The sequence below is a fragment of the Melopsittacus undulatus genome, chromosome 1 (assembly GCF_012275295.1).
Source record: "Melopsittacus undulatus isolate bMelUnd1 chromosome 1, bMelUnd1.mat.Z, whole genome shotgun sequence".
NCBI classification, from domain to species: Eukaryota; Metazoa; Chordata; class Aves; order Psittaciformes; family Psittaculidae; genus Melopsittacus; species Melopsittacus undulatus.
Window position 1 is genome coordinate 62,847,535 of NC_047527.1, and position 16,859 is coordinate 62,864,393.

Genomic DNA, 16,859 nt, shown 5'->3' on the forward strand with positions numbered 1-16,859 from the left:
TAAACTATGTGGTGAAAAACTGAAGCTCAGGAAACTAGTCTTGCCAGAGTACAGAGGATGCTAATTTCCCATGAAGGGAAGGAGTATGGACTCATTCCCACTGGCTGGCTAAAGTATGTTTTGACTTGTAATGCTCTCAGACTGGTAACACTAATAAAATTTTAGTTTGGCCTGCTCACGATTGTAATAGACTTCTGGACTGAAAAATCTTGGGCTCTTACTAATTCTTACAGTGTGTGTGTGTAAGGCTTGTAGGGATCATCTGTGTGTTCCACTTTTGGATGAGGATTTTATTTACTTCTCATCCTGATAAGAATGCCAGAATGCCTCCTGTTGCTTTATACAATGTGTGGCATGTTATTTCTGGACTTCTTAATAACTGTTTTGTATGCTTGCCATGATGCTGGCTAGGAAAATGGTTTAGAAACACACACCACACATTTAAGACAAACTACAGAGAATAGTTTACCTGCCCATTCTATTACTTTAGCTCAAGGTAGTGACTTTTATTACTTTTGGGGAGTTTTGAAGTTTCATCTTCAAATTATTCCTTTAAAATTTTTGTTTTGAGCCCTTTGTTGGGTGCAGCCAAGTGCATTTAGAAGTGGAGCTGGTAAACTTTCAGAACAATTTGCAAGGTTACTTTCAAATTGCATTCTCACTGACTGAAGGAATTAGATATTGCAGACAATCTGTGTACTTTTCTACGTAAAAAAGTGCATGCTACTCAAGTTTTTCAGTTCCTTTCATCTCTTCTGTCTTGAAGAATTAAATCAGAAGATTCTGCACCAGAAAAAGAAAGTGGGCAACAAACAGAAAGCAGAACAGGGGCAAAGGTTAAGTGCAGCTGGAGAGAATACCACAGTCCACAGGTAAAAATGGAGAGAGTGCTGTGCCTTGCAGGGCTCGGCTGTCTGATTTGCTCACTACTCTGGAGACCAGGAGCAAAAGGAGGTAATGAATTGATGAGGGCCTTAGGATTAAAACAGCATCTTGAAGTTAAATGAGCTTCTGAGAATTTCCTAGGAATCACCTCCAAATGCTGAATTGCCCAAGTGCTGCCCATGAAGAAAGAAGAAATTACCCAAAGAACTTTCTGAAGCAAAGAAGTTGACTTCTTTGAGCAAAGCAGTGGTGATATCTATTCTGAGATAGCAGAAACATCCTAAAGCTTGCAAAAAAAAAGATCGTTTTAGGTATGGGGAAACATACATTAGCTTTTATTGGTTTCATCTAGTATTCTGTATACCTTGTACCTTTGGGTGGAAAAGTAAATCATGCTTTCTTTGTGGAAAGCACAATCAAGTTATCTGTTATCATAAAGCAGAAAGGGAGGAAAGCTGATAAAGTCACAAGCAAGATGGGATGATGGGATTTTCTCTTCAACATGTTCAGTGAAGAACAGGTTGTTAAGCTTGGTGGTGGAGGCAAGGAGAGACTGGTTGAATAACAAAACTGGTTGCTTGGGAGGTAAACTTGAGCAGGGATTAAAGGCTGAACAGATCAACTTCTATAGTTGCATCTGTGACAGTCAAGAATGGATTGATGCTTTCACTGAGCTTTTCCTCTGTGTACTGTTAAGGCTAGCTCAACAGACTCATTGTCTAACAAGTATTGTCCTCAAGGGGTAGTCTCCAGTCCTATTATAATGATGTCAGCTATACACAAACTGTAGTTGATGAAAAGACTAGCTATTTCTCATTTAATTTGTATCCTACGTAATTATTCTGTTTTTTCTAGATTCACATCCATGCCTGTGGGAAGAGAACCAGTCACTTCTTTTGGGTTTTTTTTCTGTTGAGCCTTTTTTGGTTCATGGTGGAGTTTAGGGTCCTTCATTTGTTCCTTACTTTATCCACTCATTTAAATGAAATATGCAAGCTTGCTAGTCCAGATATAGGCTTTCCTAAATGTGCAATTAAAAATTTAGACCCAGATTTTACAAATTCCACAGTTTTCAGATTCGGCTTGTGATAGGTATGCTAGGAAGAAGGGGCAACTCCCTGATGTAGTGCATTCAAGGCATTATATCTCTTTGAATGAATCACCCTAAAACCAGATCAGTTTGAAATAACAGACTATTTACACTAATTAACAATAAAATCAAGTTATCATCAGAACTCAATAGCTTTATTTGGCTACTCACTACACAGCAATTGGATATATTTAGATGTGGTTTAGAAGTGAGACAGTATAAATCTAGGGCAATGAAAAAGGGGAATCCTGATTTCCAAACTGTGTATACTGTGCAAACATTACGTCTACAGTACATATTATTTTTGAAGCATGGAAATACCCTGATGTCTTTAACTGACCTGGCCTTTCATCAGTCATTTTCTGATGAGCTTTGTTCCATTCAAGAAAGGGAATTTCACAAAGTAAACCCTAAAATAACCAAGTTATAAACAGCTGGCCTGTCTGATTCATAAAACATTCAAGCCTGTCATGTTAAGTTCATAGGACATTCAGTCTCTTCGTATGATAACCAGTGCTCCAAGCTTCTCAGAAGTTAAAGATGAGAAGCCTATGGTTGTGCTACTCATTCAGTTTATCAAATGTAGTTTTTCAAATACCTGTATCACCTTTCTTCAGAAAGATAACACAGTTTTTCTCATGTGTTACTGATTTTATTTCTGACAACTATTTTATTTTACAATTTTTTTTTTTAATGAGAGTATTTTAGCTGCAGGAATGTGTCCCAACACCCACAAATGTCATTTAGTGCTGAAATTCAAGCACTGTATGCCTACTGCCAGAGATGACACCCACTCACTAGGAATATTTATGCAGCTACATGGGCAAGGCCAGAACTGTGAACATACCTCATCCTTGAGAACACTCTGGCTTAGTGTTCTCAGCAGCTGCTCTGAGTCATAATGGGCAGACATCCTAAGAGATTTCATTATGCTTTGGGGCAGAAACTAGTTGTACCTCTGTGTTTGAAAAGCTCCAGCCTGCCCACAAAAATGGAGGAGAACATGTAGCTCTCTCATGACTCTTGTTGCAGGAGCAAGTTGGCTGCATCACCCTGAAAACAAGAAAGAACCAGAGATTAAAAGGTTTTTTTTTTTACTTACTTTGGATGCTAATGATCCGCAGGGCTCAAACAGGATGCTCTTCACAGAATCCCAAGGGTTGGAAGGGACCTCAAAAGATCATCTAGTCCAACCCCCCTGCAAGAGCAGGGTAACCTAGAGTACATCACACAGGAACTTGTCCAGGCGGGCCTTGAATATCTCCAATGTAGGAGACTCCACAACCTCCCTGGGCAACCTGTTCCAGTGCTTTGTCACTCTCACAGTAAAGAAGTTCTTCCTGATGTTAACGTGGAACCTCCTATGCTCCAGTTTACACCCATTGCCCCTTGTCCTATCACTGGATATCACTGGAAAAACCCTAGCTTCATCATCCTGACACCCACCCTTTACATATTTGTAAACACTGATGAGGTCACCCCTCAGTCTCCTCCAAGCTAAAGAGACCCAGCTCCCTCAGCCTCTCCCCATAAGGGAGATGTTCCACTCCTTTAATCATCTTTGTGGCTCTGCGCTGGACTCTTTCAAGCGATTCCCTGTCCTTCTTGAACTGAGGGGCCCAGAACTGGACGCAATGTTCCAGATGCGGCCTCACCAAGGCAGAGTAGAGAGGGAGGAGAACCTCTCTTGCCCTACTAACCACACCCTTTCTAATGCACCCTAGGATGCCATTTGCCTTCTTGGCCACACTTGTTTTCTGCCCACCCTACAGTTGCTCCGACTTGAAACCAAAGTGTGTTGCATGGCTTTTTCACTTTTTCTGCCTCCAGAGCATGAATAAAGTGCATGATGGAATATTACATTTTTCTAGGCAAAGGGGAGGTGACACAGAAGTCACAAAGTGACTTCTTTCTTAAATGTTGGTGCTCTCGGTTGCGTGTTACAGAGATTTATACCCAAAGAGAAGGTTTATTAATTGTGTTATAATAGACTCTTAGCCATACCTAAACATGATTCTGAACCTGACTGTGAAGACATTACAGAGAATGTGGGACAGGCAGTAGTTTTTATTTGTAGTTTTGTAAAAGTTGCTGGTTTTCTTATAGCATTTGTTGCACAAAAAGAGGTGCATATAAATGAGAGCAGGTCATTAGCATTCATGCTAGAAGAAATTGAAGCCTATTTGACATTGATTGATATACAGTAGAAAGTACCACATTTGCACAAAATGTTATACAAGTATTTAGGTTGGCTTCTAAATTAAAGGCTGGTGTTTGGTTTCTGGATATTATTCTTCTTCCTCTGAACTGGGGACCTGCCAAATTCGATGAAAGGAAGGGATGTGAAATGCTTACCTATTACAGGCCACATTTCCTTCCAGGTATGTTTGGATGGGCCATTGCAGTTGTTTGCAGTCACCTAGAGCACTTCCCTTTCCATGTTTTGTGGTAGAAGGCACCTAATTCTGTTTGGTATCTCTTTTGGCCCTTATGGCAATTACAGCAGCTGTGTGTATGATGGTACATTGAACATGGATATTACATGAACATTTAATCAGAATGGAAGCTTCCAAAAAAAGCTTCTATAATGCAAATAAGGCACAGCCATATGCCAGATCTCAGTACTATTGAGAATACAAACTGACAATATAGGAACTTCCAGCACATGGAATGGTGTCACTGAAAACTTATTGTCTTCATAAATGTCAATATTTTAATGGGCACAACAGTACTATTCGTGGAATATGTGAGTACACACTGGCACTACCTTCCCCCCACCCCCAAAGAATTCTTGCCTCTAGCTTTATTCTATGTACCACTTTCCCACTGAGAATCTTGCTAATGGAAATGCACAAAGTTATCTTTCATTAATAACAGTGAATTTCCTGAATATAATCATTGTCAGTACATGCTTAAGATATAGATGAGTTACACAGTATATCTCTATCATTGATCATGTATGTAGGAACCATTAAAATATATTAAAGAGTTTTAAATGATTAATCACATTCCAAACACTGTGTGAATATAAGTAATATGTATGAGGGAAAGGGAGCTGTTTAAAAAACCCACTTTATTTCTGATCAAAATAACAGACGAAATATCATTTATCTTGTCACCTTTAACTTTGAATCAAGTTTGAGCAAATTAAGTGCAAACTGATAAGACTTTAGTACAACAGGTGTGCAATTAAAGCAGAACAAAGGGGGATTTATTAGATTCAGAATGTCGGTTGGGAGTTTTAATTGCCTCTGCAAGCTAGGGAAAAGTTCCTTCTGAATGTTTTACTTTCTCTTCCAGGAACCATAATTATGTCAGAAGAATTGCAAGATGCTTTAGATAATATGTATGATGCTAGAATTCCAAAACTATGGTTTAGGATTTCCTGGGAGTCGGCTACTTTAGGATTTTGGTTTACTGAGCTTCTTGAAAGAAACCAGCAGTTCAGCTGTTGGCTGCGGGATGGTCGACCAAACCAGTTCTGGATAACAGGATTCTTTAATCCACAGGTAAGATTGCCAGATCAATCTTTCTAACTAACTCCTATGTAACAGTTAAATTAAACCCTGCAAGAATTTCAAGCTGACTCAATCGTGACTCTTTGAAGTATAATCTAAATTCCATTTTTTAGCATAAATGCAGGATAAATTACTATCAACATCTACTAAAAATTTTTGCTAGACCAAAATAATTTTACTGAAATAATAGAATTCATCTTCTGGTTGGTTTAATTATAGTGTGGAAATTGAGTAAGTACATCTTTTCACATTTCAGTGTTATCATCCTTTCCCCCCCTCCTCTGTTACAGTAATCTGTTTTTCATTCATTGCATGAAAATTCCTTTGAGTACAAGAAAAGATAAGTTTTAGAACTTTGACATAGGAAGAAGAGATTTGGGCTTGGCTCTCAATCCTTGCAAATCAGGTCCTTGAAAAGGAAGGTTTGTTATTTATATCACCCCAGAATTGTGCCAGACTTAATCTGCAGAGACATAGGAAAAAAAACCAGCCTCTTGCCTGCACCATCTGAAATAAAAACCTGGCACAAAATGAAAGACAAAAAAGGGAACAGCTGACAACAGAGTTAAAAGAGGTAAAGTATACATACCTAGGTGATGTGTAGTGTCTTTACAGAGCTGTACACATTCATTAAAGCTTTTCATGATTCAAAGATGTTTGTGGGAAGTGAGAGTTGTGGAAGTGAGTCATTGTGAGAGTATCCAACCAGCAGGTTCCTGTGAAGCCTTAGCAAAAGCTATTTTAAAGATCTATTTTAATCTCAGTACTTGTTAGCAATGCAGAAGCTAGCTGAAACAGCTGCCTAGAATAGAGAAAGCAGCATTGGCAAATATTCTCTAGGACTACTGCTGGGAAATATCCATCTATCATCTCTCCTGTCTGTGTCAGCTGTCTGCCGATAACACTTTATAGCATGGAAGTGTTGTCACAGAATCCCTGAGGAAAGAGTTCCCAAGCAAAAGTATGAGGGAGAGGAGTAGGAGTTTTAATAAAATGCTTACGCTTCCATACTTGGTTTGTTAACAACACATTGATAGTAACACTCTAAAATGTTCCTAACTAAGCTTTGCAATGATCAGGTTGCATCCAACTTTAACAGGCTTTTGGTTTTGTTGGTGTTTGCTTTTGCATTAGAGATGAGCAGAAGCTGATACAGACTTTGTACTGATCATTTTAGCTAGCTTTTTTGTGCTTTGGGGTTTTGTCACTTCTGAAATTCTGCCAGCCCAAATAAGGTATCCCGCTTTCTTTTGGATGTATACATCTGGATTTCTCAAAAAAGCTGACAAATAATCAGAGTAAAATATCCCCTAACAAGTTGTGATTTCATAGACCACAGTAAGTGGTCTATGCAAAAATCAAACACTTGATAGCACATAGGTCTAAAAATCCTTAAATACGTAGTGTGCAGACAAAAAAAAACCCCAGAATGAGATATGCTTACCTGATTTAAAAATGTATTTGTGATGACAATCATGAGTTTAAGAATCAGATGGTTATTGTAGTCTCCATTTTCTGTAGCCTGAGCTGTGGAAGTGGCTCATTCTACAAGAAAGTCACCTGAGCAAAGACTCCTTTACTATTTAATTAACTATTGTTTTGTTAATAGTCATATCACTGTGTTTAAAATCAGTGTTTCTTATGTTAAGAATATTTATCTTCTCAAGCAAGTTGAGGTGATGAAATATTACTGCTGTGGTTCTAATGACTAGTTTGTAATGCCTGAGAAACTGTCAGGAAAAATCCTTTTATTTGTGAGATGAAATGCAGCTCCTAAGTAATTTGTAATTTGCCTACTTGCATAGATCTCAGTGTTTGCTTTATAGTCAATGGATAAATGCCATGGATAACACAAGGCAATAAAGTAGATTTACAGCCCTAGGAGAATAAGGCATTCTGGCAATAAAAAATAATATAGGACCTGACTCTGCCTTCTCTTGGACTGTTTATACATCAGGATAGATTCAGTAATTTCACAGAAGTTAATCTTTATTTATAGTGATACAAATGAGGGCAGGCTCAGGCTTCTGTGTAAAAGAAATCCAGTTCCCTCTGTGTATCTGCGTTAGGCCAAGATAGCTGGGACGAAGAAAACAAGAAGTGAATTTTCTTCACTCCTGGAAGTTAATCTGATGTTACTGGACTTTTTGGTAAAAAAAAATATAAAATGCACTATGCATATCCCAGTTCTACCTCCCAATTTCCATATTGCAGCTGATACTGTTTTATTATTTCCTTGTTTGCACCACTGTATCCAGTTGCTGTCATTTCCACTATATATGGATTTTGAGACCTGTGAGGCAGAACTGTCTTTGTGGTTGCATAGTACTTAGCATAATGAACCCTCAGCCTATTTCTAAGACCCTTAGATGCCAAAGCAATGTGAATACTAATAAGGATATGAAGTACAATGTCTCTATTCCTCAGTGCCCACTTAATTCTAGTAAACCTGTCATAATTTGATTGCTGTGAAAAATAAGGAACCACCTAAGCAAGGTAAAGGAGAGAATATGATTGTGAAAGCAATAGACTGAATGGATTTCCATATCTTTTGTCATAGCTTCCAGGGATGACTGTTTCTCCCTCACTGGAAGGTTCAGGGTTAGATTGCATGGGTTGTTGGAAGGCAAAGGGACAAAGCTTTAGCAGCCTTCATTGAGCAGGAATTCAGGAAAAGGCAGGTGAAGAAAGAAATAATTTTCCTTGTTTCTGAAATCATAACATGCTCCCCCCAAAACAAACAAACAAACAAAAAAACCAAAAAGCAAACAAACAAAAAAACCCACACAAGAAAACAACACCCAAACAAGGAAATCAAAAAAATGGCAAGTGGTCCATTATGTTCCTGTCAGGGGGGTTTGGGTAGAGATAAGCCCTCAGCCATACAATGTCACCTCAAGTCACTTAATTTTTTTCTTGCTGTTTATTGTTCTATTCACCCACTCTGGGATACACAGCTGGGCCTTCAGCTCACAGCTGTAGTCTTTAAACACTGCCTAGGATTCATTCAAATGAGCAGAGCAGTGTTACAAGTCCCACTGCAGACAGCATATAGATCCTGCAATTTCTGTCAGAATAGTCTGCAATCTAAGTCTTATTCCTGAAGACAACTCACAGCTCTGAGCTTACTTTTATTCCAATGTGCCCACAGTGCCTTTGAACTGATTCTCTTAATACAGTCATTGCTCTGCCCTCTTCTCTTCAGGCTCTTCTTTCTTGAATATTTCAATTTATCTGGGATCCAGTAGCCCTCTGGAGCCTTCTGGCAGTGAACACTGTATTTTAAGCTATTGGTTCTAGCATGTTCCTACAAATTAAAATTCCACAAATTAACTACAAGGATTCTGCTTTCATTTAATGACATTTCTGGTAGGAGAACTTTAATCCTGTCTCCCTTAACTATGTGCTAGAGTTCCCAACTATTTCAAATGCAATTACAATTATCTCTGCTATCACAAAACCTCTTTAAAATACTTGTCCTGAGGTCTCTGGAATGATATTAGTGAAAAGCAACCAATGTCAGTTAACTGAAACATCTGAATTCATAAATGTCATCTCATGTTCTCATAACTTAAAGGGTATAGCTACAAAGTGCTTAGCACATTGTCATGGTTTAAGTCCAGTCAGTAATTCAGAACCATGTAGTTGCTCTCTCACTCTCTTCCCTTCCTTCTCCCGACTCCCAGAGGGATGGGGAGGAGAACCAAAAGAATGTAACTCCCACTGGCCAAGATAAGAGCAGTCCAGTAACTAAGGTATAACACAAACCACTGCTGCTACCACCAATAATAATAATGATAAGGGAAATAACAAAGGAAGAGAATGCAACCGCTCACCACCTGCCCACCCATACCCAGCCCGACCAAGCAGTGATCTAACCCTTCTGGGTAACTGGCCCCAGTTCTACATCCTGGGCATGATGTGCTGTGATATGGAATACTTCTTTGGCTAGTTTGGGTCAGGTGTCCTGTCTCTGCTTCCTCCCAGCTTCCTCTCCTCCCTGGCAGAGCATGAGACTCAGAAAGTCCTTGGTCAGACTAAACATTACTGAGCAACAACTAAAACCATCGGTGTTATCAGCACTGTTCCCAGGCTGAAAGTCAAAACCACAGCACTGCACCAGCTACTAAGAAGGAGAAAAAATGACTTACTGATGAACCCAGGACAAGAGTAGCAAGAGCTCCAACCTCAGCAGCCAGAGGCTGGCCTCTTCGTTCAGTAGACCAGTGTACTAATGCTTCTGTATCTGACTTCTTTCCATCATTTTGGCCCTAACAGTAGCTCAACCAAGCATCCTGCATGGTGAATACTGAAGAAAAATAAAAAGCTTGTCCAATTCCCTTATTGCTCCTGATTTCTTCCTAGATGTACTGTTTGCTCTTTAATACCCACCTTTGTGTGTTCCCCATGTGGCTCTGTATTCCCTCCTTTCTGTCTCCAGATACCTTCTTTTTCTGCTCTGAAATGTGTCCTGAAACTTCTTCTTTCGTACTTTTCCTTCTCAACAAGTCCCTCTTGTTCTTTCATCTTCAATTTTAGTATTTCATTCATTCATCTCCTGGCTATGGAATGGTTTTCCATAAGGTGAGATAAGGTGTACACCTACAGCATGTCCCCTGGAAGTGCAGAGCAGTTCATTCTCTTTTCTTTTAGGAATAAGGTACTTCCTATGTGATGCAGTATATGCGCATGTGAACAGTTATATGAGAGAAGATAACTAGCATCTTCAGCCTGGCTTCTCTTGTGGTAGCTTGTAACTGTATCATGAGACTGTAGTTCTTTGGAACAGAGAATTAGTTTCATTCTATGATGAAGTGCTGTGAGTTTATCTTGCTGCTGTCTACAATAGTATGTTATTGTAGTATATTAAGGCTTTGCACTGAGCAAACTGATGGAGGCATTTCACTATTTAATTGCGTAATTCCAGTTTGTACTTTCTTTGTGTTCTGTAAAATGCTTCAAGATTTGTTAACTGAAAAGCATTTTCACAATGTTGGTCTAAGAAAAAATGAGTAATATAGCACACAAAATACCCGTTTTATTTGTGGCTTAGCAATTATCTGCATTTGAAACCTCACAAAGCACATTAATCAGGCAGCCTTGTAAGCCTCTCTCTATCTGGCTAGTTGTACATAGGCATGTGAAGTGAGGTGAGTGATACATGAAGCTTCCAAAGTATTACATAAACCAGCATGGTGGCTTCTTAGCACTACCACTTGAACACCAAGTATATAAGAATAATGGGACTGGGAAAGTGTAGGAAAGCACTGAATTTACAATACTGAATTTAGTTTTACATGTACATGAAATTCATGTGGCTTGAGGTTTTATACTGCTTATGTCACTTATATAGGAAAAAAGGTTGGAAATGGATAAATTGAAGGTTGTTTTAAACCCTTTATGTCATATCAATCTCCTTAGGGATTCCTAACTGCTATGAGGCAAGAGACAACTCGCATGAATTTAGAAAAAGGCTGGGCACTCGACAGTGTTGTTTTACACAATGAAGTGACCAAGATGATGAAAGAAGATGTTGTTGGCCCTCCTCCTGCTGACATTGGTGGGGTTTATATATATGGCCTTTTCCTTGAAGGGGCAGGTTGGGACCGCAAAAACAGTAAGCTGGTGGAGTCAGCACCAAAGGTAAGCATGAAGTGAGCATGACAAGCTGTGACATAATGTGGTGTGCTCAGAGAACACCAGGAGGCATTTTGAGTGCGGGCAGCAGTGGTTTCACAACAGGTTTTAAGAGAGTAGAACACTAACAGGGGTGGGAAGAGGACAGTGTTTACCCAGCAGAACCAAATAAAGAAAACTCTCAGAAAATTTATTTAGGATGCACTGCACTATGGCAAACAGATGCTGGGCTTCTTGGCTTCAGGGATCTTAGAAACACAGCTGTGTTTGAGTCAAATAGTGCATCCCCCAGTCAACCTTCTTTTGACTGACCAAGTGGGACCCTACCACAGTTTCCAAAGCCCATGACTAGGTCTGATCACAGCTGCTGTGAAGGTCACTGTTTGGATGACTAGAAACTCCTGACGTTTGTTTTTGAATAGGAAGAAGAGTATTAGTTCTGGGCTTACCCTCAGTTATCCATGCATGAAGTTATATTTTCCTGATGTGACTAAGCAGATTTAATATCTAGCTATGGAATAGTGATTAGATGCTGTAGTCACCACCCAGGGAAAACTGCCAAATCAATGATAACTGTCCTGGAATTGGAGTTGATGTATTTACTCTTTGTAGGTAAAACACTTCTGCATCTGGCTGATAACAAACTTCTCTAAACCAGACCTTGCCAGCTGTAGCTTCTGTTGCCTGCTTTGCCAAAATACACATTCAAACATGGAGTTTACCCAGGTGCTCTGGAGTGTTCACCAAGCTTCCATGTTGCTCTTGGGTTTGAGTCTTTCTTTCCCCCCAGGCAATGAATACTTTCTATTGCTGTTAGACCTGAGAGGATCTAGTTTGGAATAATACCCAAGAGGCATTTTGGAACTTTGACTGTCCACTGCCAGCAGTGCAGAGGTATCAAGGAGGCTAACTAAAGGCAGCATGATGTTTGTAGCTTCAGTCCTGCCATTCATGGAACAGGAGGTGGGTTAAAAATAGAGAACGCAGCCAAAAGGACGAGGGATGGGACAAGATAATGGTCTTTGTTTTTCTCTCCTAGAACCACCCTGTCATTTTTCCATTTACTTCCATGGTGTGCAGTTTTCCAGGCTTCTGCTGCTTTTCTTTCTTCCAGGCTTCCAGATGTCTGTTGTCCCTGAGTTGCCCACTGGCTTTATGTTGGGGTCAATATGAAGTGAGCATGGGACACATGTACCTCTGCTGAGGTGCTGGTGCTTTTGCTGAAGGCTACCACTGAATCTAGTTCTAGTGTTTGGAGTTCAGACACCCTATCCTGCTTCTCTAATGCTGAGCCCTGTGTCTCTTTTAACATTCTCAGGTGCTGTTCACAAGTCTTCCTGTAGTACATGTGTATGCCGTTAGCACAACAGCACTACCTGATCCAAAGAAGCAACAAGGAAATGTGTACTCCTGCCCAGTCTACAAAAAGCCCCGGAGAACAGATCTGACATACATTTTCTCTTTGAATCTGAAAACAGTGCAGAATCCTGATCATTGGACTTTACGGGGGGTTGCACTACTCTGCAGCTCAAAATAAGAACAGAGCTATTAAAAAAGAGCCACCTACGAAGATTAATCTGTAGCCAGTAAGACTTTAGTTGTTATTGTCAAAGTGGTGGCTACCTTTTCCCAGGGGTATGGGAATTAGCAAGTGATTGTGTTAATTGCTCATAGATCAGTTTACTGTGCTCACAGCAAAAATACTAAGTGTATTTATCCTGGAAATACCAGAAGGAAAACAACTGCAGGTGTAAAATTTGGCAACTGTTACGAAGCAAGTGAGAATATAATCAACTAGCTTGATCATAATGGAATAGCTAGAAAAAAGTGCTTATGATACTGACAACTGCTTCAACATTTATGGTGGTTCTTTTGTAGGTTTTGTCTTTTCTTCTTCATACAATATATAATTCTTTTAAAATCCAACTTTGTAGTTGAAAACTTTTCATCCATAGCATTATTAAAGTTGTAATGGCAAGTGAGTTAAACATGTGGTAAAACTTTCTGTTTATCTGCAAATACTCCAATGCACAGTTCCTTTGATTTTACATTTGTAAAATTTCTGGGTGGTTTTACAAATGGATGCTACCATTTCCTTGAATAGTCACTTGTTTATGGGATCATAGGAGCTGTGCAAACAGGTGAGTTAATCTTCGCACAAGTAGTAGCCTTTGCGTGTGTTAACCTATTTCTAAACATAAAGCCCATTAAGTAAGATGTGCACCTCTCCAGTATCAGCAAGAAAAAAGTTTCAGCACTCTTAGGGTAAACACATATGAACACCAGTTTGGCTCTATCAGTATTTGCTCCATCGGCATTAGTGCCAAATCCTGCAGACTCAAACCTCGTAACTGCTTTCTCTTCCATATTTTGCACCAGTTTAGGTAAAAAAATAGAAGAAAAATGCACAGGCCATTTCTGGGAATAGATTCACCTGAAATAGCAGAAGTAATTTTTGTTTGTTATGACCACTGCTGTCTACCCTGTAACTGAAGGGTGATTGCTATTTCTCTTTTAATAGACAGACACGTATTGGCGGAAAACATGTTTGTCTTTTGTCACTAGCACAAATTCAAAGCAAAAGAAATTGCTGTTGGATGTTATGAAAGAAGGGCTTGCAGTGGGTGCTTTGTTAATCACTTTTTTTTCTCCTTGTAAACACTGATTTTCTGTATAAACACTTCCATTTCTTTTCAGTTGGTGTCTAAGAAACTAGTTCATCCTTTCCCATAACTAGTTTTACTCTGCAGACAGTAATTGCAGGACTCCTTTGGTGAGGAAGTTTGTTATTCACACTCCCACCCACAACTAAGCAGAAAGTGCCAGATTTCTTCTTGGAAAACAGAGCAGACAGTGACAGGGTCCCTTTCTCCCACTGAGCCGGGAGCAACACTTGTTTCACAAGGAGTGCCAGCAAGATTATTTTACCAAGTGAAACCACCTGTTCAAAAGAGACACATCAGGCCTCCCTGCAGTACAGCTGTACACCAGCCAATTTCATTGAGAATTTTTTGGTTTGAGGATTGGGATTAAATTCACTGCTCTTGGAAATTCTGAAAAGGGAAGAATTCTAGTCTCAAAATTTCTGCTGTTGTATAGAAGCTGAGGTTGTAAACCGTAGTGTTCTACTGCCCTGGGTTCAGCTGTCACAGCTATTTTTCTCCTTCCTAGTAGCTGCTGCAGTACTGTGTTTTGGCTTTAGTCTGAGAACAATGCTGATAACACACCAATGTTTTAGTTGTTGCTCAGTAGCACTTACCCTGATCAAGGACTTTTCAGTCTCATATTCTGCTAGTGAGGAGGGGCAGGGGAAGCCAGAAGGAAGCAGAAACAGGACACCTGACCCAGACTAGTCAAAGGGATATTCCATACCACAGTATGTCATGCCCAGTATAGAAAATGGGGGGAGTTACCCAGAAGGCCCAGATCGCTGCTCAAGTTGGGCTGGGTATTGGTCGGCAGGTGGTGAGCAATTGTATTGTGCATCACTTGTGTTTATTGTTTTTTTTTTTCTTTCCCCTTTTAGTTTTATATTCTCTCCCTTTGTTATTTCCCTTATCATTATCATTATTAGTGTTATATTGTACTTTATTGGACTGTTCTTTTCTCAACCCGTGGGGTTTACATTCTTCCAATTCTCCTCCCTATCCAGCCCAGAGGGTGCTAAATGGGGAGGTGTGAGCAAACAGCTGTGTGGTGCTGAGTTACCAGCTCAGCTTAAACCATGAATTCTCCCTGTCCTCTACCTGTAGGAGGGAATATGGAGTAAGTTAACTTTGAGGTCTTTGTAGATGTAAAATTCAAGTCAGTAACATTGATAATAACTTCAGATGAAAAGCATACATTGAAATGCTTTGCACACCTGAAGAACTCCCTCTGAACAGCTAAGTCTAGAAGTAAACATTAAAAACCACATATTTGATAGAGGTTACATACAGTGTTACATGGTAAACTTCATGGAACTGCATCACTTCCTTTCTTTGTGAAGTAAAATAAGCAAAATGCTACATAAAGAAAATCTATGGACAGTTATGTTCTAGCACTTAGTGTTCTCTTGTATAAAAATGCAAAGAAATAGCTTCTTTGAACTTTGACGTTTTCATTTCAGTAACTAAATCCTGTTTATGTGTTTAGGAAAAAGTAAAATCATGCAGAATAGATGCAGGTAAATTACAGAAGAACTAGACAAATGAGAGGATTTCACTGAAGAAGAACATACAGTTTCCTGGTTCCAGAAAAGACATCCTATAACTAGTAAGAAGAATAACCAGACAAACCCTCCAGTCTGTCTTATAAGCAAAACCTTTTTTCCTTTTTGCATGTAATTACAGTACAGTGAGGATGTGCAATTTACTGTTGAAAGAAGTGTCTTCCTCTCCCTGTCTCTCTCTCTTGCCCTATGCTGCCCTTCCATTCAGTAGAGTTGCTGCTTCCAGCCTGACAACATTGATTTTAAATGTCACTGGCACAGTATAACATTGACCTTCCCCAACGAATGGTCCCTAGTTACTATTGCTAAAGCTGTCCCACTTCAAATGTGATGTACACCAGGCTAAATGAAAGAACTGGCAGGCAGAATGTTTGAAATCAAACTAGTTATATTTAAATTGTAGATTAACAATTGGCTGAGAGTCCTCAAACAATGTATATAGATAACCAAGTTATGCTCTGCTGTTAAAATGAATTTGAGATAATAAATACAATCATACAGCGTTTGGCAATATTGTACAAGTTTCTTTCACACAGATAGTAATGACTAACATTGCTTTAGATAAGTGCTTTGAAGGCAACTCCATTTGAGAATGAAGAGAGCAATACAGTCCTGCACCTCATGTCAGTGTAGCGGTCATGTTTACAAACATATCTGATGTCAGGGCACTGACTCCCAAGTGTTGCAAATAAACAGCATTCCATACTCCAAAGGGTGTCTGTCTCATAATCCCTGAGGCTGTGGCTGGTTGATAACGATAATGATAGGAAACAAAGAATTAGGTTATAGATTGGCCTTATACTTCAGCAGCTTTGTAGAATAGATTTTAATTGCAGTGAAGCTCAGAAAAAGCACAGAGAATGAAACCAAACCATTTCCCATGTCTGGTCAGTTGTGCTCATGAGCCCCATGATCCTCTGGATAAAGAAACAATTCTTTAAAAGACCTTGAGGAAACTTCAGTTATAGTATTCTATTTTTTCTCTATTTATCCAGAACCCATGCATTAACCTTATTCCTTTTTTACTACTTCATACCTTTGCCTTTCTTGCAATCACATCTTTCCAAAACATGAATATGATACCTCATTCTCTTTTCCTCCTGCTAACTATATTTAACATGTCTTCTGCTTTTTTATTCTTATTCCATAAGTGCAGAAAATGCATTGCTTACGTACATCGAACCTTCTTCTTCCAGAACTCCGGAAATAATCTGTAGTAATTTCAGGAGCTTCTCTTTTCCACTGAGAAGAAACACAATTTACCCAAAAACCTATCATTCCTGCCTGCCACATTTTGTCACACCCTGGATAAAGCAGGAATATCTTCCTCCTGCTGTTTCAGTGAGGGCCCTTAAATAAAAAGATTTGTATAGCTAAATCCACGTTTTCCATAGTTCTTTCATTTAGTAATATGAAGTAATACCTTTGCTACTGTTTTCTGATTACAGGAGTTGGTATAAGATAACAGAAATCATTTTTGTCCTGTTATGCATAAAATTAAAGAGAGTGATTAGGTTGT

The 16,859-nt window shown here is 39.3% G+C and overlaps 1 protein-coding gene across 1 annotated transcript in view; it reads left to right on the forward strand.

The window, feature by feature from the left end:
• LOC101875294 (dynein heavy chain 5, axonemal-like) overlaps window positions 1–12,987 on the forward strand; it is a 158,839-nt gene extending 145,852 nt beyond the window's left edge. Inside the window, exons 74-76 of the mRNA XM_034061888.1 lie at window positions 5,276–5,484; window positions 10,915–11,136; window positions 12,449–12,987. Coding sequence (XP_033917779.1) covers window positions 5,276–5,484; window positions 10,915–11,136; window positions 12,449–12,667 — 650 coding nt within the window. The 3' untranslated portion in view covers window positions 12,668–12,987. The remainder of the gene's footprint in view (window positions 1–5,275; window positions 5,485–10,914; window positions 11,137–12,448) is intronic.
• The last annotated feature ends 3,872 nt before the right edge of the window (window positions 12,988–16,859 follow it).